The sequence below is a fragment of the Somniosus microcephalus genome, chromosome 10 (genome assembly GCF_052327205.1).
Source record: "Somniosus microcephalus isolate GS21.2 chromosome 10, FLI_Smic_1.0, whole genome shotgun sequence".
Classification (NCBI taxonomy): Eukaryota; Metazoa; Chordata; class Chondrichthyes; order Squaliformes; family Somniosidae; genus Somniosus; species Somniosus microcephalus.
In genome coordinates, this window is record NC_140996.1 from 184,108,633 (window position 1) to 184,132,937 (window position 24,305).

Here is a 24,305-nt window from a genome sequence, read left to right on the forward strand (position 1 = left end):
TCCTTGGTCCTGTGCCCTGGCAGGTGAGAGCAGTGTCAGGTTGCGCACCGGGCATTAGCGAGAAGCGGCTGGGCGAGGAGACGGCAATGGCTCCGTTGAAACAAGGGGCTTAAAGCTTGTGCTTATTGAGCATGTGGCCCATTGCCCAGGAATAGCGGAGAGATCAGAAAGAGGCAGCCATGCCACTGGGAAAGAAAGTGCGGCCAAGTTCTGCCGCAGGGAAGTTAGAAACTTACACCATAACCAGGTACTTTACTAATGAACATGCACAGAGACATTGCATTTTGCGTTCTTAAAATATTTGTAGCAATGGAAGATGATAGTTGCAGCATAACGGGCTGTAAAGTAAAGTCCGGGGCTGCGGGTGCTTTTCCGAATCGAAATGATTATCAATTAATTTATTTGCAAATTTGGAATGCCAACCAAGAGTTTATCCAATGTTGTGCAGAGGCTATTTGCTGTTGTCAGGACACCAGAGGTTCGCCTTCGAACCCACTTCCTCTTGTAGACTTGTACCTCCGAGCAGTGGTTTCACTTGACGAGCAATGAACTCTTGGGTCATTTCCAGTTAACAAAGGCTGCAGTTAAGTCGCAGTATTTGTGAACTCAAACCAGCATGAGAGGGTCGCACAGCTCTCATGCCTTTGGCTAGTTCTCGGAGTTGTACTGCAGTTTTTGCACTGATGTACACCCAAAACTGTTTACAATGAACGTGGACGTGGTATTTATAACTAAGCCCAAAGTTGTTCTGTCAGATCAATCAGGACAGGCCTATGCCCTTGGGAACGCTTTCAAAAACTGCATAGCGTGTGTGCCCTTCAGAAAAACCGTGAACACAATTTAACCTCATTTAATGAAAGCGACCCATTAGAGCTCTAATGATGCTAAGACCGCACTCTGTTTCTCTCCAATACATTCAAGCAGCTGTTCTCGCCAGTTTCTCTTCAATTAGCTGCAGGAGCCAGGCATCAATGAATCTACATAATGGGCCATAATTTGCTGTAGCAGGGCAACGAACAGCATCCGCTGTTAGTGAGACTTGTCTTTGCCCATTTAATCGCTGTAATATTTTTCGCCGCAAGCTGCTGAAAGTGCGAGCTGATAACGTCGCAGCGAGGGAAACGGGGCATCTGGGACCGGAGTCAACAGCGCAAGCAACTGCGTATCTTCTTAGCCAAGCTGACTGAAAAATAAACAGTGCAGCAACTGAGAAGGATGTGTAAATTAGAGTGGGTGAATTCAATGTCATATCAGTTACAGAAAGAGAAATAAAGAAAGGGAAAGAAAGATAGGATTAAGGGAGAGAGAAAAAAGAGAAAGGAAAAATTAAAAGAAAATTAAATTTAACATTTAAAAAAACCTCCAACAATTAAAACCTGAAGGAATGAGACTCCACACTTGTAATAGTTAATTTTCAGTGGCAGAAAGATTGTTTGGCAGTAATTAACACTTATCACATCGTTGAAAGGGTACATAGATTGAAATGGACAAGATTTAACTTTCTGTGGCGAGTTTAGTTCGTATCTATCGTGCAAATACAGCAACTTCATGACATCCAATGCATTTCAATGGTGAGTCAGACAGCGAGATGCCATATTCGCGAAGCTCGTCAGCAACTTTTGGATTTCCGCGTTGAACCGCACATCTGCTCTTGCCTGAAGTTGCGCATAAATAATGGTAAGCGCCATTAGCTTCACTGTTATTTTGACAGCAAATTATGGCCCAATGTCACAATTAGATATTTTTGGATTAAATTATAAAAATGCAAATTTCTCCCAATTCGTGTCTATTCAGGTTTAGATGTGCTTGGCCCTTTAAAGTAAAATGGTGATACTTGTTTAAGGATAGTTGAATGCCCATTATGAGCAAAGCATTTTTCTGCGGCCCAGTCACCAAATATTTCCCTGTCATCCACACATACAGAGGGAAAGTTTTCCCTTGTCCTGCAGTCAGGCTCTAGATCAGAGGTTTCCAAACTTTACTTACTGCGTACCCACATCCAGATCTACCAGCTGGCCGAATATCCCTACCAGCAGACAGGTTTAATATTTGAACCCCTTTAATGCCTAAGCATTGTACATTGGTACATCTTGAAGTAAATTGACTACTTTATATAACAAATTACCACAGAGTTTTAAAGCTTCGTCTGAGTAGCCTATTATAAAAATGCAATAAATAAATAAATAAAATAATAAATAAAATCCACCATTAGACAATTTCTCCCACATACCCCCCAGAGATATCCCGCCTACCCCCAAGGGTATGTGTACCACAATTTGGGAACCCCTGCTCGAGATGCATTTTCCAATTCATTTGGCAAATTACCACTGGGTCTTGTTTTAAATCTTGTCCCTGGTAGTGTGGGCAGTGAGTGCACGCCTGTCTATCTAATCCCTGATGGTCTGGTATTTAGTACCCTGTGTCGCCTTGGCTCAGTGATAGTCCCCTTGCATTTGAGTCAGAAGGTTCTGGGTTCATAACCAATGTCCCTTTCAATCTGCGTGGCTGTGCAGCTCTCGGGACCTCCCGCACAGCCAGCTTTCCAATGCGAAAAACTGCGCATGCGCGATATTTTGAATGCGCTGCGCAGCCCCTTAAAGGGGCCGTGCACCCCCAAAAAATAAGAGAGCACATTGTTCATAACCCCACTGCAGGACATCTACTCCAGTGCTTGTGCTAATAGTCAAGGCTGACACTTCAGTCAGTACTGAGGGAGAGCTGTATTGTCAGAGGTGGCATCTTTCAAATGCAATGTTAAACCAAGGCTCTGTCTGGTCAGGTGTATGTAAAAGATCCCATGCCACTGTTTGAAAAGAAATAAGTTCTCCTGGTGTCCTTGCCAATGTTTATCCCTTAACCAGAGCTGATTATTTGCTGTTTTGTGGACTCTTGCTGTGTTCAAAACAGCTTCAACATCTACCAGCAATCCATATTTACATATCGATAGGAGTGACAAAGGTGTCGTCGCACAGTTTCAGAGGTATACTGCATGCTACAAACCGAGGATGTATATTCCTTATATAAAGTCCTTTTAAGAATTATTGCTCTGCACACAGGTTGCCGTATGCACTTTCTAATTATTAACTACATCATACATTCGGAGTGTTCATTCAAAAAAAATGTTGCTTTGATTGTATTAAAGCAGCACTTGGCAGCACTAGTAATTCTTACTGCTTTATATCTTCCAGCATTTGAGGATGAACTGCTGGGATATTAGTGCATGTGTCCTTGGGCAGATGCTTGTCACTTAGAGCAGTGTCCTTGGTAGATTTCTTGAGGTCTAACATTTTTTCCCCTGATGTTTTTCCAGCTTCTTTGGGTGCTGGACATTGCATTCATCCTAATACAAAAGCAAAGTACTGCGGATGCTGGAAATCTGAAATAAAGACAGAAAATGCTGGAAATACTCAGCAGGTCAGGCAGCATCTGTGGAAAGAGAAACAAAGTTAACATTTCAGGTCGATGACCTGAATGAAAGTTCTGACGAAAGGTCATTGAACTGAAACATAATTCTGTTTCTCTCTCCACAGATGCTGCCTGACCTGCTGAGTATTTCCAGCATTTTCTGTTTTTATTGCATTCATCCTTTCTGGCACCTCTTCTCGTTTTGGCTGCACCCAACACTTGGGGTGATCATATTGTCCATGAGACCCACCTCCTGCTTCCTCGACTCTAAAGGTGCTGTATAAATGCAAGTTGTTGTTGTTATGGGGGGAGGGGGCAGTGGGGGGAGGGGGCAGTGGCTATCAGTCCCTCCTCCCCCTGACTCTTTTTCCAGTAGGGTTTCCAGCATCTGCTCAACAAACCTGCCTTTCTTATGTAACACTCCATTCTTCAGCAATAACAGCTGCCCCGGGCTCCCCAGCTCTATTACTGTTTAAATGGCTCATGATTGCATTTCACACCTGATTATCAGGATTAGTGCTTCTGCCACCTCATTGATATCCCACTGTGTGCATACTTTAGCACGACTCCAGAGAACTGTTAGCCAGCAGCTCTCAGAAGCCTAAAGTAGTGCTCGGTTAACCCCTCAGTAGCGTAGCAAAAGCAATTTCTAGTCTTATATCAGTAAAACATGCCAGGTGCTTTACTGTGAAGAAAATTACAAACCAAAGGGACATTATTGCTCACTTAATGAGTTTTCATTGTGTTTCAGCATTTTTCATAACATCAGACCTGTCACCGCGAAGACTGGATCATCCAGGATTAGTTCTTCACAAGAACGTGCAAAAACATCCATTCCAGGAACCAGACATGGGTCCACCCCCATTGGCTGGCTTTCACAGGTGGAACAAAATGAGCACCCGGAGTGGTTAGAGAGGGAGCTACTAAAACAGCATCACAGGAGGCACTCGGTGGGACTCACCCAGAATGTGGCAATAAATGAAAATATTCAAAGGTTTGGGGACACCATAAAAAGCCTGAGAAAGGGCAAGGTAACCAAATGTGTGAAAACTAAATTAATGCATGGAAGTCACTAAACATGTGATGTGTGGAGTTTGATTGAATGATTGCTGAGCACTGTAGGGATGACTGGGTTATGTGGCTTGATTTATGGTTACAAGCGAACTTTCCCATCTCTCATTCTTCTCATTTCAAACTGCTTTTGCATATTACAATCTGGAAGTCTGATACAAGTTCTTTTTCAGTGCGGATGGTGCTCATTGGATAATTGCACCTTGTGGTTTGATACAAGGCTGCAAAGATCAGAAAAGCCCTGGGGTCAATTTTTAATTCTACTTGCCCAACAGAAACTGGGTGGGCGGGCAGCTCAAACGAGCATGTTACTCACCCGCCCGAGTTGGCTCTGGGGCCGCGACTGGTGCCCGCAGCTCGCTGGTAATATAAAAGAAAGGCCGCCGGACCGATTTAGTGTGTTCCTATCGCTGGCCTGTTTAGGTGTGTGGAACATGCGCTACACCCGGATCATGCTCCTGCTCAGAGGTGATCCAATTTCTAGGCCCATGTGTCCCATGGGGTATTTGATCATCTGAGCTTGTCTCGAACCCTACAGTCTGCAAGCCCATTGCCAACAAGGTATTTCATCAGTTCCTTTTAAGAACATAAGAAATAGGAGCAGGAGTTGGCCAATCGGCCCCTCGAGCCTGCTCCGCCATTCAATAAGATCATGGCTGATCCAATCTTGGCCTCAACACCACTTTCCCGCTCTCTCCCCATAACCCATGACTCCCTTGTAGTTCAAATGTCTGTCAATCTCCGCCTTGAATATATTCAGTGACTCCGCCTCCACAGCTCTCTGGGGCAGAGAATTCCAAAGATTCACAACCCTCCGAGAGAAGAAATTCCTCCTCATCTCCGTCTTAAATGGGTGACTCCTTATTCTGAAACTATGCCCCCTAGTTCTAGATTCCCCCACTAGGGGAAACATCCTCTCTGCATCTACCCTGTCAATTCCCCTCAGAATCTTATATGTTTCAATAAGATCATCTCTCATTCTTCTAAACTCCAATGAGTATAGGCCCAACCTGCTCAACCTTTCATCATACATCAACCCCTTCATCCCAGGAATTAACCTAGTGAACCTTCTCTGAACTGCCTCCAATGCAAGTATATCCTTCCTTAAATATGGAGACCAAAACTGTACACAGTACTCCAGGTGTGGTCTCACCAGTGCCCTGTAAAGTTGCATCAAAACTTCCCTACTTTTATACGAAATCACACAACACCAGGTTATAGTCCAACAGCTTTATTTGAAATCACAAGCTTTCGGAGCGCTGCTCCTTCAGGTGAAGTGGAGAAATGCATAAAGACACAGCTTATATAGTCAGAGAATCATGTCAGATGTTTACAGGTAACCTTTCCAACTGCCATTTATCGCACCACACAACCCTGCCACAGCAACCTCTGCAAGACATGCCAGATCATCAACACAGATACCATCATCACACGTGAGGACACCACCCACCAGGTACATGGTACATACTCATGTGACTCGGCCAACGTTGTCTACCTCATACGTTGCAGGAAAGGATGCCCCGGAGCATGGTACATCGGCGAGACCATGCAGACACTGCGACAACGGATGAACGGACACCGCGCAACAATCACCAGGCAGGAGTGTTCCCTCCCAGTCGGGGAACACTTCAGCAGTCAAGGACATTCAGCCTCCGATCTTCGGGTAAGCATTCTCCAAGGTGGCCTTCGAGACACACGACAACGCAAAATCGTCGAGCAGAAACTGATAGCCAAGTTCCGCACCCATGAGGACGGCCTTAACCGAGATCTTGGGTTCATGTCACGCTACATGTAACCCCACCTGATGCAGGGTCATCCAGACTCGAGTCGACATTGGCTTGTTCTCTCTACACAGATGCGGCTGGACCTGCTGTGATTTCCAGCCAAAAAAAAAAAAAAAAAAAAATGTTTTTTGTCTTTTTTTGTTTTTCATACAGACCCCGGCATCTGCAATATTTGACCCCTTGTGACCCCACCTCATTGTTCTTTGATGTAATGTTTCCCTGACTGACCTGTTTGGACACCATTCACACCTTTGACTGCTGTGATTATCTCTCTGCCGAGGTGCGATAAATGGCAGTTGGAAAGGTTACCTGTAAACATCTGACATGATTCTCTGACTATATAAGCTGTGCCTTTATGCATTTCTCCACTTCACCTGAAGAAGGAGCAGCGCTCCGAAAGCTTGTGATTTCAAATAAAGCTGTTGGACTATAACCTGGTGTTGTGTGATTTCTTACATTTGTCCACCCCAGTCCAACTCCGGCATCTCCACACCATGGCTACTTTTATACAACATACCCCTTGCAATAAAGGCCAACATTCCATTAGCCTTCCTAATTACTTGCTTTTTAAATTGGTTAATTGACACAGCATCAACTACTATTGCTGAGAATCCATCATAGTATGGAAAAAAATGCCATTTCCCCATCTTGCTTGAGGTGCACTGATGTTAAATCTAGTTCTGCACTCATAAGGGGGAATTTTAACTCTTCCCCAAATGGCGAGAAAGGAGCGGGGAAGCAGTTAAAATGGAGTGGCTCCATTTACCACTTGGTTTCCACTGATTCCTCATTTTAATGCTGCTGGTTGTGAAGGCAGGAGCCTCATTAAATCGGGGTCCCATGACATACAAGACAAATCGGGGTCCCATGACATACAAGGGATCCCGGATGATGGTACTTTAACTTGCTCCTGAGCATGGTGGCAGCTGTGGCTGCCCCACCAAGTAAAATTATTGGAAAGCCAGTGAGGCTCCCTAAATGTAAGTTTAAAAAAGCCTGCCTTAGTGGGGTTAAGAAGAGCAGGAGCGTTCCTCAGGGCCCCACGAGGAAAGTCCATGCTTCTGTGACTCAAGCTCCCCACCCAAACCGCAAGACCATCGCAACTCCCCCCGCCTGGACTCGCGTTGCTGCCGGCAACCGATCTTTGGCCCTCTCTGCCAGCCAGCTGCCGCTATCTGCCCGAAATGAGCGAGCAGCTGATCAGCGGCTTTGAAATGAAGCCCGACGGTTAAAATCTGCTGGGCCTCCAACAAAGACTCCCATGCAGGATTGCTGTCCGATCCCGCCGGCTTCCTGCCAGGAGTTAAAATCGGCCCTATGGTCTAAAGCCACATTTATACTGTAGCTACCTGTCTGAGACAGATAGCTGCACAATTGATTCCAGCCTGATAAAACGCGATTTCTGCCTTTGAAACAGTTCTCAGTACCAGCATGTGCCAAGCTCCACTCCTATCCATTACATTTTAAATGATTTGAAAACGTAAGAAAGAGGTCCTTTTTAAATTGGTTTTGCCATTGAATTCAAGTGGAACTCCATGCACTATCAAATGTAAGAGATGTAAGATTGAAGGGTTAATTACAGTCCTAGCCCTTTTGGGCCATCCCAGATCAGGCGTATTCCCCAGACTTTCACTCTCAACTAAAGTTAGAGATAGCTGAATTCCATAAGACGCTTAAATGGGTCTAAAGGTTCAGACTATCTCTCCCTAAAGGAAAGGAACAACTAAAGATGTTACTGTCCTCCGGATAGTACTTTTAATAAGTTGAACTAGACTGTAACCTTCCGGATATTATAAGGTTCCGGAATATACCCCAGATTTCTGCAACTCCTTACAAAAGAGTGTACAGAATTTGTGGGTTCGTGAGTCTATACAGATTCACTCTTCGAGACAATTCTAAAAATATATAGTTTTATTTAAGAGCCGGCATTCAGTTAACATCTGTTGAATCAGTCGCAACATTAACAATTTAAAGTACAATTAGCTTACATTTCTTATTTCTCAGAGATCCTTATTCTCAAATCTTTACTTCGTTATATTTCTTATTTCTTACTTCTAAATCCAGAACATCCACCAAAAATCAATCACTTTGATTTACTGAGACTCATAGTTAAAAACTTACAGAGATGACTCTGGAAAGTTGAGAAACGCCCTGCCCATTCAGCGTGTTCTGACTTTCTGTTACAACGGTCTTATTTTTATACCCTTTTGGCATTGGTTTCTTCTTTGATGTTCTCTGCTGATGTCAGCTAATTGTCTTTATTGATACCTCTGTTTGAATGGTTTCTATGTTACTATCAATTCAACTATTGCATGCATAATTATTTCTCTACTTTTAGGTGTTCCAAAAACTATCATAAAAACAATGACAGCTATGGTTTTTGTTTGATGTCATTCTTACCGAAGATTCTTCATTCATTTCTTAATATTGGCTTAACTGCTTTTTAGCAGACATTTTGGGCTGGATTTTCATTAAGCTGTCGGGAAGGAGGCGGGACTACAACTTTCAGGTTTTAGTCCCGCCTCCATCGACGTCCGGCCAATCAACATGATTTTCCCTTGATTGACCTTGTTGAGCCCACCCAGCGGGCTCAGCAGGCCAATTAAGGGCCACCCGGCAACAGGTGACATCACAGACTGAAATTTCATCTGTCAAGAGTTTTTGACAGATGAAATATCAGTGTTTCACAGCTGTTTGAAGCTGTCAAACACTGACAGTCTGACTTCTAACCTGAGTCCTTCTACGCAGACTCAGTTAGAACTCTCACCGACACTCAAAGCTGAAGGCTGTCACTTTTGACAGATCGCAGCCATTCAGCTTTCAGTTCCGACTGAGTGATGGACTCCCGATGCCTAAAGGAAGAAAGGCTGTTAAGATAAGTACAGGTAAGTAAAACTTCTTTACACACTTTAGACACACCAAACACACTTACCTTTGCACTCATGCACCCACCACTCACCTGAACACTGACATCGCGACCCCTCCAAGTCCTTCAACCCGACGGCCTGCCTGCTCTAACCTGGCGTGGTTTGGAGCCGTCGGGGAAACCCACATGACACCCCTCAAAATAGGGATTAGGCTAAAAACTGCCTGTTAACTACCTGTTAACAGGCAGTTAATTGGCACTAATCCCTTCCCGCCTCGGGTCGGTGGGTCCCAGTGCGGGGCGGGTACCTGCCTCCTGTGAAACTTACGTGGAGGCGGGATGGTGTTGGGGCCCCCGAATTTGGGATTTTTGCCCCCCGCACGCCTGAAAGCCCGCCTCACGGCACACTGAAAATCTGGCCCTTTGACTCCGTCCTGCTTCAAGTTTAATACAAACACAATGCAATTGCTTGGTGTCATCTATTGAAGTTATATCTTCAAAGTCTTGTTGGTATGGTTTTTACTATATGTAAATCAAAACCACTTTAACTGTGTGTTTACTTGTTTTCTAGCTATCTCTATTGGTTGCATATTTAATCGTGTTTCCTGTCATCCAAGTTTAACATAAAACTATTTGACCAGCAGGTTTCTTTACTTGTCATGTTTTCAAAGGCACATGCCTCTTTTAATGTTTGTGTTTCTGTTCCAATGTGTTGGTTTTTTACACCTCACTTGGGTCTTCCCATTGTGTTCGTTGCAAACTGTAGACCTTTTGGAACCACCAATGGTTTGCTTCAATCTTTCATTGTTTTAGAATATTTAACTAATTCCCATTTCAAAGCTTGTTTACAACTTTGTTATCAACTGATCTTTTCTCAGAAGCCTGTATTTCTGTTTACAGCCTGTGTGCTGAGACTTGTGTCTTTTAAACCCAGTATGTCTTTTATCAATAATATTAGAAATCTGTTCATAGTATCATGTATTTCTCTGAATCGTGGCTATTCCTTCACAAGATAACCTCCACTAGATGTCTCACTCTGCTCGGCTTCAGAGTCAAGTTGGGATGTGACTCTGGAGTTAAATTGTTACAGTGATGCCAAAATTGCAGTGTACATCTTAAGTCAAATAGCCTGCTTACATTCACTGCATCTATGCCTCTCAATATTTTAAAGAATTACAGCATGCCCCCGGCTTTCTCAACCTTGTTTCTCCAATGAAAACAAGTTCAATTTTGCATTCCTTACCGTATAACTTTGAGCCTGTTACAGTTCAGGCTTTTTCCTCATGGCTAGATGGCAGTTTCCATGAGCAGACGGAATCCTTTATGAAAGAAAACCTGTGTCTTTATGCGCCATCTTGTACAGGATAGTGTGTCCAGATTTAATAATCTAATCATTTAATAACAAGTGGAGACTGGAGACCATGGCTGAGATTTTACCAACCTTGGCGGGTCCATGGTGGGCGACGTTGGTGGCGGGTCTCGACCCTGCTGCTGGCTCCATCCCACTCTGTGAAATTAATTTCCCCTGATTGGGCTTGTTAAGCCCGCCCAGCACGTTTCCCGGCCAATTAGAGGAAGCGGGTCTGGTGACGTCATTTGATGACACGTCATCAACTGATTTCCTTAAAGGGACCATGTCCAAATTTATTTTGACATTTGTACTGTCAGTGTTCTACAGCACTGAGGTGCTGCAAACACTGCACAAAGGCACAGGGCTGCACCCAGGCTCTCCCATGACTCCTTCCATATGCTTATGGAGGGAGACAGAGCACACAAGGCGGTTCTCTTCCCTTCCCATGGGCAGAAGAGACCTCCCCAGGAGATCAACACAGCCTGGTTGCACATTGCACAGAAGGATACAAGCAGGGATGTGGTCAGGAGGACCTGGGTGCAGTGGTGCAAACCTTTCAATGATCTCAGTAGATCAGGAAACGTTAGTACAAAGCCACACTCAATCTCATTCTGCTGTGCCTCTCATCACACCTCCATCACTCTGCCTTCCCTACCCTACTGCACATCCTTACTCACACAAACTTAACTTGGACCTCCCCCCATCCCACTCTATCTATATTATCACATCCCCATCTCACTAGCCACCCCTCACACTCACCCTCATCCTAGTGCAATCATACCAACTAACAACACACAAGGTTAGACACTTGGGTGTTTTATGCAATGTTCATGTAAAGCTTCTGATAATGTGCTGTCAAACATTGAAACCTTTATTTTGAACACTTGCGTACTTGGACAGGTTTGTGTGCACCTTTGGAAGTGGCTTAGTGAGTTGCAGTGAATGGCGAGACATAACGGCACCCCCGCAATGGTGATGAGTGTGAAAGGAATGGCTTGGGCATTGTAGGGGTGCTTTATGGTGTGGGGTGGTGCTAACATGGTGCATCATGTGGCAGCCAGGGTGTACAGTGTCAAGTGAAGTAAATCTGGCCATGGTGAGACCATCCCTGGCTTTCCGGGCAGCAATGTGGTCGGGTGCTGATGCCCTGTGTCCTGTGCAGCATCAGTTGATTGCGGAGAAGGTTGGTGTTGTTGTTGGTGCTGCTGGTGTGCCTGGTGCTGCTGATGTTGGGGCTGATCATGGTGGGATTCTGAGGACCAAGGTGAGAGAGTATAAAGGGCACCCATGCTGATGGAATAGATGGCAGGTGAAGTAGAGATGACAGAAGCGATGTCAATGGTGAAAGAGGTAATGAGGTCAGACTGGATGGAGACTTGTGTAAAGACTTGCAGCATGCTGAATCTGCTGTGGAAATGCAGTGTGGAACTGCTTGTGGCTGAGGGAAGATATCTCTGTAAGCTGGGAACTTTTACTTTACATTTGAAGCTGTCAACTCATCAGCTGATTCAATGGCTACTGACCTCCGGCTTCAGCTTGACAGACATGGTCCACGACCAGCATGGACCCCGTGGGTGAGCTGTCAAATGCAAGAGGTAAGCTGAAAAATCATTCTTAAGTGGCTGCAAACAAACCACTAATTACCTGAATTGGGACGCCTGCCGCTGCCTTTTGGGTCTGCTTAGTGCTGCCAAACCCTACATCGGGAAAGGCGCGTGGGAGCAAGTTGACAGTGGGTTTCTGACCCGCTGTGAAAAATATCAAATTTCCCATTGACCCGCCATCAATCCCGCCTGCTGACTCCCCGGAAAATTCCAGCCTATATTATCCCACTATCTTCAAAAGTTGAAAATAACATGTTGTCAGAGCAATGTGTACAGGTTAAATGACTTGGTGAAATTTATTCAGAGGGAAAATAATATACAGAAGCAAAAATGAAACAGCAAGATATTAAAATAGCACAATAATCAAAAAGTATAGAACTAGAATCAGTATACGTTAACTGTGTTTCTCTCTTCACAGATGCTGCCTGACCTGCTGAGTATCTCCAGCATTTTCTGTTTTTATTTCAGATTTCCAGCATCTGCAGTATTTTCTTTTTGAATCAGTATACAGGTGGCTAATACAATCTTTTCAAAAAGGTTTTTCTTCTGGTCCCAGACAAGCAACAGATTATTGGATCTTTTGTTGACCTTCCAGATGAGGTGTTTTACATGAATGATTTGAGTTCCACTTTGCCCATGGGATTTGTTATTATGCCCGAACTAAAAACTAGCAGGCAGAGCTGCAGTTTGCTTTCATCAGGCTTCTTTCATGTTAGTCACTTTACTAAAGTAAATAAACAGAAACGTAACCAATTTTACACATTAGGAAGTGAGGCACAAATGACTAAAAATTGCAGCACCATTTGTCTATTTATCCCCAGATTGGGCCCTGCACCTTTTAATGAATTTACCTAATGACTCAGTATTGAGAGATAATATGGCTGTACCCTTCCCTGTCTGTCCAGCTGTACGCATTCTCACCTGCCGACTTAACTCCAGTTATCAAAGTGATCAAAAGGAATCTTTCATGACCTGTCCATTTTCCACAGTTTGTCTGTCATTTTGTAACGCAGTGACAGTCTCCGAATCAGACTCCGCTATTTAAAATAAAACACAGCGTAAAAATTCTGATATTAGCAGTATTATAAAAATAACTTGTTAATTTCTGGATTGAAATGTTGGACAGAGGAATGTCATACAAACACATTGGGGAAATTTTTAACTTGCTGCCCGGGTGTAAAGCTGGTCTTGGGGATTGGCATCCTGTTCTGCAAACCACCCGATTTTCACTTCTGCTGATTTCACTGCACAGCGCCAGCTGTATGCCAATGCATAAAGTTAAACATCTACTCCATTGAGTATTCATAGAATCATAGAAATTTACAGCACGGAAGGAGGCCATTTCTGCCCATTGTGTCCGCGCTGGCCAACAAAGAGCTCTCCAGCCTAATCCCACTCCCCAGCTCTTGGTCCGTAGCCCTGCAGGTTACAGCATCCCAAGTGCACGTCCAAGTACTTTTTAAATGTGGTTAGGGTTCCTGCATCTACCACCCTTTCAGGCAGTGAGTTCCAGACCCCCACAACTCTCTGGGTGAAGAAATTTCCCCTCAAATCCCCTCTAAATCTTCCCCCAATTACTTCAAATCTGTGCCCCCTGGTTTTTGACCCCTCTGCTAAGGGAAATAGGTCCTTTCTATCCACTTTATCTATGCCCCTCATAATTTTATACACTCAATAAGGTCTCCCGTCAGCCTTCTCTGTTCCAAGGAAAACAGACCCAGCCTATCCAGTCTTTCCTCATAGCTAAGATTCTCTACTCCAGGCAACATCTCCTCTGTACCCTCTCTAGTGCAATCACATCTTTCCTGTAATGTGGTGACTAGAACTGCAAGCAGTACTCTTGCTGAGGCCTAACTAGTGTTTTATACAGTTGAAGCATAACCCCCCTGCTCTTGTATTCTATGCCACGGCTAATAAAGGCAAGCATTCTGATGGGCCTTCAATAACCACAAAACTAGAAGTTATAGACTTAAACAAGTTGGCTTTTAATCACTAAGATCAGAGCTAACATCTCAACACGCCGACTGGTTCACAGGAATGAGTCATACGGATCCTGGGATCTTTATGTAAGAGAAGTCAGGGGCGGAGCCAAGAGCCAAGACCTGGAACCTCCCAGGTTAGTCGGGAAAGAGGAAGTGAAACTATAAACAGTGGGGGAGGGTAATATACATGAGTGCAAAACGAATACAGGATCAAGACAAACAGATTTCATTACCTTCACCCCTTCTATAGATTTAGTCCATCGGGGTGATGTTTCTTAAAAGTTGGTATAAGTGAGTCTGTCAGGAGGTTTTGCAGTTCTCAGTGATCGGTGCAAAGCCGGTTGGGGTGCCTCTAGGGGAGTGGATTCTGGTTCCTCCGCTGTCCGGGCCTCCAGAGTGTCTTCCAGGTTATCTGCAGTGTCCTCCAGGTTAAAGTTGGGTATTGATACCTCTGGGCGTCCTGTCTCTTTGTAGTGTAGGTCTTCATCGGGTAGTCTCCCATCGTTCTCTCCGCTCCCCGAGGGAGCGAGGTCTTTTATGGAAACAGTGTCCTCTCGCCCGTCAGAGTATTCAATATAGGCGTACTGAGGGTTTGCATGGAGGAGCTGTACCTTTTCCACAAGGGAGTCCATTTTATGGCCTCTCACGTGCTTCCGCAATAGTACTGTCGCCGGAGACGTCAGCCACGCGGGTAGAGATATGCCCGAGGTGGATTTCCGGGGGAAAACGAACATCTTTTCGTGAGGGGTAGCATTAGTGGCAGTACATAACAGAGACCTTATGGAGTGGAGCACGTCTGGGAGGACTTCCTGCCAGCGGGAAGTCGGAAGGCCTTTTGACTTTAAGGCTAACGTGACAGCCTTCCAAACAGTAGCATTCTCCCTTTCCACTTGCCCATTACCCCGGGGGTTGTAGCTAGTGGTTCTGCTAGTGGCTATCCCCTTCGAGAGCAAGAACTGGCGCAACTTGTCACTCATGAATGACGTCCCCCTATCTCTGTGTATGTAGTTCGGCATGCCAAACATGCAGAATAGATTACAGAGACACTTGATGACCGTGGCACTGGTCATGTCTGGGCAGGGAATGGCGAAGGGGAAGCGGGAATATTCATCAATGATATTGAGGAAGTATACGTTACGGTCGGCAGAGGGAAGGGGGTCCCTTGAAGTCCAGACTTAGGCGCTCGAACGGCCGTATGGCTTTGATAAGGTGTGCACGGTCAGGCCTGTAGAAATGAGGCTTGCATTCCGCACAGATGCGGCAGGCTCTGGTCATTGCCCTGACCTCCTCGATGGAGTGGGGCAGATTGCGGGACTTTAGAAAATGGTATAGTCGGGTGACCCCTGGGTGACAGAGGTCGTTGTGGAGACCCTGTAATTTGTCCGTATGAATGCTGGCACACATTCCCCGCGATAGGGCGTCTGGGGGTTCATTAAGGGCTCCCGGCCTGTACATAATATCATAGTCGAACGTGGATAGTTCGATCCTCCACTTGAGTATTTTGTCATTCTTGATTTTCCCCCTTTGTTTGTTATTAAACATGAAAGCCACCGACCGCTGGTCGGTGAGCAGGGTGAAACGTTTGCCGGCTAGGTAGTGTCTCCAGTGCCGCACTGCCTCCACTATAGCCTGTGCCTCCTTCTCGACAGAAGAGTGCCTGATTTCAGGTCCCTGAAGGGTTCGGGAGAAGAAGGCCACAGGTCTCCCAGCCTGATTGAGGGTCGCAGCTAAGGCAAAGTCTGACGCTTCGCTTTCGACTTGAAAGGGAATGCATTCGTCCACTGCACACACTGCAGCCCTTTCAATGTCCTGTTTAATACTGGTGAAAGCCTCCCGAGCTTCAGCTGATAGTGGGAAGGACGTCGATTTAATGCGGGGTCGGGCCTTATCAGAGTAATTGGGCACCCATTGGGCATAATACGAAAAAAATCCCAGGCACCTTTTTAAAGCTTTGGGATTGTGTGGCAGGGGCAGTTCCTTTAGGGGGCGTAATCGGTCAGGGTCCGGTCCAATTACCCCATCTTCCACCACACAGCCGAGGATACAGAGACGGGTTGTGTTGAAGACACATTTGTCTTCGTTGTAGGTTAGATTCAGCTTTAGGGCAGTTTTTAGAAATCTCGCAAGATTTAGATTGTGGTCTTGCTGGTTGTGCCCGCAGATAGTGACATTGTCCAGATAGGGGTAGGTAGCTTGTAGTTTATTCTCGTCAACCATGCGGTCCATCTCACGTTGGAAGACCGAGACCCCATTTGTTACCCCGAAGGGCACTCTGAGAAAATGGTAGAGGTGCCCGTTCGCCTCAAAGGTGGTGTGTGGGCGGTCCTCCATTCTAATGGGGAGCTGGTGATACGCGGATTTGAGGTCGATAGTCGAGAAGACTCGGTATTGCGCAATCTGGTTGACCATTTCTGATATGCGGGGTAAAGGGTAGGCGTCCAGCTGGGTATAAATATTAACAGTCTGGCTGTAGTCAATTACCATCCATTTCTTTTTGCTATTTTTAACTATGACTACTTGGGCACGCCACGGGCTGGTACTGCATTCAATAATGCCTTCCCGTAGGAGTCTGTCCACTTCCGCCTTGATAAAGTCTCTGTCTTCCAGACTGTACCGTCTACTTTTGGTCGCTATGTGCCTACAGTTCGGAGCGAGATTAGCGAATAAAGAGGGCGGGCTGATTTTTAAGGTTGATAGGCCACAGACTGTGAGTGGCGGCTGGGACCCGCCATATGCTAGCGTGACACTTTCGTGGTGGCACTGGAAGTTCAGACCCAAGATTACATTAACACAGAGTTCTGGCATCATGAGGAGTTTAAAATCCTTGTAGTCCGTGCCTTTTACAGTCAGTGTTACCACACAGTAGCCCAAAATGTCCGAAGTGTGGGGCTTAGCAGCCATAGCAATTCTGCTCCGTGTAGGGGTTACCGTTAATGAGTGCCGCCGTACCAGGCTAGGGTGCATAAAACTCTCGGTACTCCCACAGTCAATTAAACATTTCGTTAAATTCCCGTTTACCTGTATGTCCATCATGGATTTTGTCAACGGGTGTGGCCTGGATTGATTCACCGTGATTGAAGCCACTGTTGGGCCCTGGGCGGCCGTTGAGTTGGGAAAAGATGGTGGATCCCAAGATGGCGGCCTGCACAGCACGCACGAGGCGGTGACAGAGTTGGAAATCGGATTCCCCCTGCAGACTTTGCTAAAATGCCCCTTTTTCTTACATTTGAAGCATGTAGCGTCCTTCGCTGGGCATCGTTGTCTGGGGTGCATGGCCTGGCCGCAGAAGTAGCATTTCGGGCCTCGAGACATTGCCGCTGTAGTAGGACTCCTGGGTGAACTTCTGTGTGGGGACTCCGGCGGCGTAGAGCTGGTCTGAGACCTGGATGGGGAAGATGGCTGATTCCAAGATGGCGGCCCCCTTGGCGCGCACGAGGCGGTGAGGGCCGCATGGCCGGAAGAATAAGAGTCAGAGTTTCTCTGGGCCACGTCCAGCGATCGCGCAGTGGCCACTGCCTTTTTTAAGTCCAGGACCTCCTTCTCCAGCAGTCTCTGCCGGATATAATTCGATTTGAGGCCCGTGATGAAGGAATCGCAGACCAATTCGTCAGAGTATGCGTTGGCCGTCACGGCCTTGCAGTTACAGTCCCGGACCAGGTCCTTTAGGCCCTGTAAGAAATCGTCCATTGATTCCTCTGGTCGCTGCCTGCGTGTAGCCAGCAGATGTCTGGCGTACACTTCGTTTACCGGCCACTGGTATTGGGCCTTCAGGATAGTGATGGCCTCCGTGTAAGAGGTGGCGTCCCGGATGAATGAATAAATCCGATGACTTACGCGAGTAGTCAGTAGACTCAGTTTATCTACCTCGCTAGCGGATGAGGCCCCCGTGAAGAGTTCGAAGCATTTGAGCCAGTGTCCAAATTGATTTGATGCTTCAGTAGAATGTGGCTCCAAGTCCAGATGCTCTGGTTTTAGGAGTCGATCCATCCTAGTATTCTTTAGTAATTAAAATTGATGGGCCTTCAATAACCACAAAACTAGAAGTTATAGACTTAAACAAGTTGGCTTTTAATCACTAAGATCAGAGCTAACATCTCAACACGCCGACTGGTTCACAGGAATGAGTCATACAGATCCTGGGATCTTTATGTAAGAGAAGTCAGGGGCGGAGCCAAGAACCAAGACCTGGAACCTCCCAGGTTAGTCGGGAAAGAGGAAGTGAAACTATACACAGTGGGGGAGGGTAATATACATGAGTGCAAAACGAATACAGGATCAAGACAAACAGATTTCATTACACATTCCATATGACTTCTTAACCACCTTATCTACTTGCCCTGCTACCTTCAGGGATCTGTGGACATGCACTCCAAGGTCCCTTTGTTTCTCTACGCTACTCAGTGTCCTACCATTTAATGTGTATTCCCTTTCCTTGTTAGCCCTCCCCAAATGCATTACCTCACACTTCTCCGGATTGAATTCCATTTGCCACTGTTCTGCCCACCTGACCAATTTATTGATATCTTCCTGCAGTCTACAGCTTCCTTCTTCAGTATCAACCTCACAGCTGATTTTAGTATCATCTGCAAACTTCTTAATCATACTCCCATTATTCAAGTCAAGATCATTGATATATACCACAAAAAGCAAGGGACCTAGTACCGAGCCCTGCGGAACCCCAATGGAAACAGCCTTCCAGTCACAAAAACACCCATCAACCATTACCCTCTGCTTCCTGTCTCCGAGCCAGTTTTGAATCCAACTTGACATTTTGCCCTGGATCCCATGGGCTTTTAACTTCATGACCAGTCTGCCATGTGGAACCTTATCAAAAGCCTTGCTGAAGTCCATATACACTACATCAAATGCACTACCCTCATCTACCCTCCTTGTTACTTCCTCAAAAAGTTCAATCAAGTTTGTCAGACACGACCTTCCCTTAACAAATCCGCGCTGACTATCCTGGATTAATCTGTGTCTTTCTAAATGAAGATTTATCCTGTCCTTCAGAATTCTTTCCAATAATTTTCCCACCCGGACCGAGGTTAGGCTGACTGACCTGTAATTACTCGGTCTATCCTTTTCTCCCTTTTTAAACATTGGTACCACATTAGCAGTTCTCCAGTCCTCCGACACCACACCTGAAGCCAGAGAGGATTGAAAAATGATGGTCAGGGCCTCTGCTATTTCCTCTTTTGCTTCGCTTAACAGCCTGGGATACATTTCATCCGGGCCTGGGGATTTATCCACTTTTAAAGCTGCTAAACCATTTAATATTTCCTCTCTCACTGTTTATTTCATCTAATATTTCATACTCATGCCCCCCCCCCCCGTTAGCAATGTCTGCTTCACCCCTGTCTTTTGTGAAAACAGACAAAGTATTCATTAAGAACCCTATCGACATCTCCCGCCTCCACACACAGATTACCCTCATGATCTCTAATAGGCCCTACCCTTTCTTTAGTTATCCTCTTACTCTTAATATATTTATAAAACATCTTTGGGTTTTCCTTGATTTTACTTGCCAAGAATTTTTCATGCTCTTTGCTTTCCTAATATCATTTTTAATTGCACCCCTCTAGACATCCAGGGGGCTCTAGATTTGTTAGTCCCACCTTTTTTCTTTAAGGGCACATGTTTGGTCTGAACCCTTTGGATCTCGTCCTTGAATGCCTCCCACTGCTCTGACTGATTTACCTTCAAGTAGCTGTTTCCAGTCCACTATGGCTAACTCCCCTCTGAGCTTAGCAAAATTTGCTTTTCCCCAATTTAGAATTTTTATTCCTGGTCTATCCTGGTCCTCTTCCATAACTACCTTAAATCTAACAGAATTATGGTCACTAGCACCAAAATGCTCCCCCACTGATACGCCTTCTACCTGCCCAGCTTAATTCCCTAAAACTAAGTCCATAACCGCCCCCTCCCTTGTTGGGCTTGCTACATACTGGCTAAAAAAGTTCTCCTGGATGCATTTTAGGAATTCTGCACCTTCTATACCTTTAACACTAATTTTATCCCAGTTAATATTGGGGTAGTTGAAATCCCCTACTATTACTGCCCTATAGTTTTTGCACTTCTCATGTGTTCAAATTGGCAACACTACTTTCAAACAAAGATGTAAAAGTTGTATTTCTGTGATAAAATCATGCTTGTCATTTTTCTCTGAATTTGGGTGTGGTGCCGAAAATTGTTTAAGTGTGGCTTCACTAGTTACTTGTTCAAAATTACAATAAATTATTTTTGACTTACAGTGACCTTGAGATGTATCTTAATACTCAATTAGCTCACACTGACTGGAAACTTTCATTGAATAATAAATCATATCCAAGAGCTCACCAAATGACTCCGTTGGCAAATAGATTGCCCAATGAGAAACTGAGCCATATTGACCATGGATTTCCCATGTTCGATTCCTAAGGGTTAAATTCAATTGGGCATAGGGATTGCGATGCATGATTGGCCCAGGCCCGTTGAAAGAAGTGAAGGCAGCACATAAACTTCATGCCGTGAGCTACTTTGCATAATAGCAGTGCACAGCCCAGCACTGAACGCGCTGCTGACTGGCTGTATGCTCAGCAGGGGGCCAAAGTTTGCGCAAGGCTAGCTTTATTTAAAACTAGCCTGTTCCTCTTAAAGGCAGTCCGCACCTTTTAAAAGGTGAGCTGCCTTCTGGTGATCAAAAATTTTAAAAGTGCTTCACCACAAACCAAAAAGGCTCAGCAGGCCAGGGAAAGGGCACCCAGGGTCTCGGACGCAGCATTCGAGGCTTACCGGTCTGTAATTCCCCATTTTCTCTCTACCACCTTTTTTGAATAGTGGGGTAACATTAGCTACCCTCCAATCCATGGGAACTGTTCCAGACTCCATCGAATGCTGGAAGATGATCAGCAAAGCATCAACTATTTCTAGGGCCACTTCCTTAAGTACCCTAGGATGTAGATTATCAGGCCCTGGGGAGTTATCGGCCTTCAATCCCATCAATTTCCCTAACACCATTTCCCTACAAATACTGATTTCTTTCAATTCCTCCCTTTCATCAGACCCTATGTTCCCCGACATCTCTGGGAGGTTATTTGTGTCCTCCTTTGTGAAGACAGAACCAAAATATGTATTTAATTGGTCTGCCATTTCTTTGTTCCCCATTATAAATTCCCCTGATTCTGACTGCAAGCGACCTACGCTTGACTTCACCAATCTTTTTCTCTTCACATATCTATAAAAGCTTTTACAGTCAGTTTTTATGCTCCCTGCAAGCTTACTCACATATTCTATTTTCCCTTTCTTAATTAATCCCTTTGTCCTCCTTTGTTGAATCCTGAACTGCTCCCAATCCTCAGGTTTACTGCTTTTTCTGGCCAACTTATATGTCCTCTCCTTGGATCTTATGCTATCCCTAATTTCCCTTGTTAACCACGGTTGAGTCACCTTTTTTGTTTTATTTTTATGCCAAACTGGGATGAACAAATTCTGTAGTTCATCCATTCGGTCTTTGAATGTTTGCCATTGCCTATCCACCGTCAACCCTTTGAGTGACATTCCCCAATCAATCCTACCCAACTCGCACATCAGACCATCGTAGTTTCCTTTATTTAAATTTAGGACCCTAGTCTCTGATTCGACTACTTCATTCTCCATCTTAATGAAGAATTCGATCATATTATGATCGCTCCGATCCAAGGGGCTTCGTACAACAAGATTGCTAATTAATTCTTTCTCGTTACATAATACCCAGTCTAAGATGGCCTGATCTCTGGTTGGTTCCTCGACATATTGGTCCAGGAAACCATCCCCTAAACACTCCAGGAATTCCTCCTCCACAGTATTGTTACTAATTTGGTTAGCCCAATCTATATGTAGATTAAAGTCACCCATGATGACTACTGTGCCTTTATTGCATGCTTCTCTAATTTCCCTTTTAATGCCATCCCCAACCTCTGCATTACTGTTTGGAGGTCTATATACCACTCCCACTAACGTTTTCTGCCCCTTGGCATTTCTCAGTTGTACCCATACAGATTCCACACATCAGAGCTAATATCCTTCCTTACAATTGTGTTAATCCCTTCTTTAACCAGCAATGCTACCCCACCTCCCTTTCCTTTTTGCCTACCTTTCCTGAATATTGAATACCCCTGGATATTGAGTTCCCAACCTTGGCCACCCTGGAGCCTTGTTTCCGTAATCCCAATCAAATCATATTCGTTTACCTCTATTTGCGCAGCCAATTCATCCACCTTATTATGAATGCTCCTCGCATTAAGACACAAAGCCTTCAGGCTTGTTTTTTTAACGCTCTTACACCTATTAAAATTATTATTTACTGTGGCCATGTTTGATTTAAACCGTTGATTTCTCTGACTGCCACTTTTGTTTTTCTCCTTCCTATCTTTTGCTTTTATCCTTGTTTCCCTTTCCTCTGCCCCCTTGCTCAGGTTCCCAACCCCCTGCCATTTTAGTTTAAACCCTCCCCCAGAGCACTAGCAAACACTCCCCCTAGGACATCGGTCCCGGCCCTGCCCAGTTGCAAACCGTCCGGTTTGAACTGGTCCCACCTCCCCCAGAACCGGTTCCAATGTCCCAGGAATTTGAATCCCTCCCCCTTGCACCATTCCTCTAGCCACGTATTCATCCGAAATATCCTTCTATTTCTACTCTGACTAGCACGTGGCACTGGTAGCAATCCTGAGATTACTACCTTTGAGGTCCTATTTTTTTAATTTACCTCCTAACTCCCTATATTCCGCTTTTAGGACCTCATCCTGCTTTTTACCTATATCGTTGGTACCTATATGTACCACGACAGCTGGCTGTTCTCCCTCCCCTTCCAAGATGTTCTGCAGCTGCTCTGAGACATCCTTGACCCTTGCACCAGGGAGGCAACACACCATCCTGGAGTCTCGTTTGCAGCCACAGAAACACCTATCTATTCCCCTTACAATAGAATCCCCTATTACTATAGCTCTATCCCTCTTTTTCCTCCCATCCTGTGCAGCAGAGCCACCCCTGGTGCCAGGAAGTTGGCTGCTGCTGCCTTCCTCTGGTAAGCCATCCCCCCCAACAGTACTCAAAGTGGTGTATCTGTTTGAGAGGGGGTGTCCACAGGGGACCCCTGCACTACCTGCCTCTGCCTGGTACTCTGTCTGTTGGTCACCCATTCCCTTTCTGCCTGTCCAACCTTTGCCTGCGGTGTGACCAACTGATCAAACGTGCTATTCACGACCTCCTCAGCCTCGCGAATGGTCCAGTATGAATCCAATCGCAGCTCCAGCGCCGCAATGTGGTCTGCCAGTAGCTGCAGCTGGACACACTTCCTGCACACATGGTTGTCAGGGACACAGGAAGTGTCCCTGAGTTCCCACATAGTGCAGGAGGAGCATACAACAGGGCCGGGCTCTCCTGCCATGACTTACCCTTTAATTAATTGCAATTAAATTAAATCAAATCAATCCCGCCAATTACACTACCGTTAAATAGTATATTTAAGGGCCCTGGTTTATAAGCAGTCCCCGCTACACCACAGAGATTTTAGAAACTATAAACCACAGAGTTAAAGTTTATAAAGAGAGAAATACTCATTTATCACTGCTGCAAGCCTTACACCCACATCTCACACCATGCACACACTGTCAGCTATTCAACCATGACAGGCACATCACCCAAACACATTGCACCACACTCACTGACACTTTTCTTTCTCTTGCAGGCCAAGGTGGCACATAATAGGAGAGAGTAGCAGCGAACCAGCGGGGGACAGGCACGGTGACATGTCCTCATCCCCATGGAGGAGACAGTGCTGCAGATAATTAGAGGGGCCGTCACTGATGAGCGGCTACGTTGAAACATTCAAGATGACGGTAAGCTCGTACATAATCCTCCTTCTCACATTCAAGTTCCCCCTCATTCCACAATCTCTTCTCACTTGCAAACTGCTAATGGAATAAGCATGTACATCTTGCTTTCCCCCTTTCCCTCATCGCAACCCTACCCACGTGCCTTTCTCCTTTCAGATACCCAAGACCTCCAAGCTGTCCAGCCAGTGGTGGAAGAGGAAATTGTTGAAGACGAAGAGACACTGTCACTCAATCTGACACTCGCAGGCACCAGCTCAGATACTGACACTGCACGGATTTTAGAGGCGGGATCCGCACGTGGTGAGTCACCGGGCACGAGTGGGCTACAGCCAGACCAGGGGGAAAGGCCAGCTCCCCAGATGGTGAGCTCACACACAAGTTCTGGTGCACA

General features: G+C 45.5%; 1 protein-coding gene across 1 annotated transcript in view; it reads left to right on the forward strand.

The window, feature by feature from the left end:
* The window catches only part of wdr95 (WD40 repeat domain 95), a 255,032-nt gene continuing 230,727 nt past the window's right edge, over window positions 1-24,305 (forward strand). Inside the window, 2 exon segments of the mRNA XM_085999311.1 lie at window positions 1-247; window positions 4,157-4,436. Of these exon segments, the coding sequence (XP_085855437.1) occupies window positions 180-247; window positions 4,157-4,436 (348 nt within the window). The 5' untranslated portion in view covers window positions 1-179.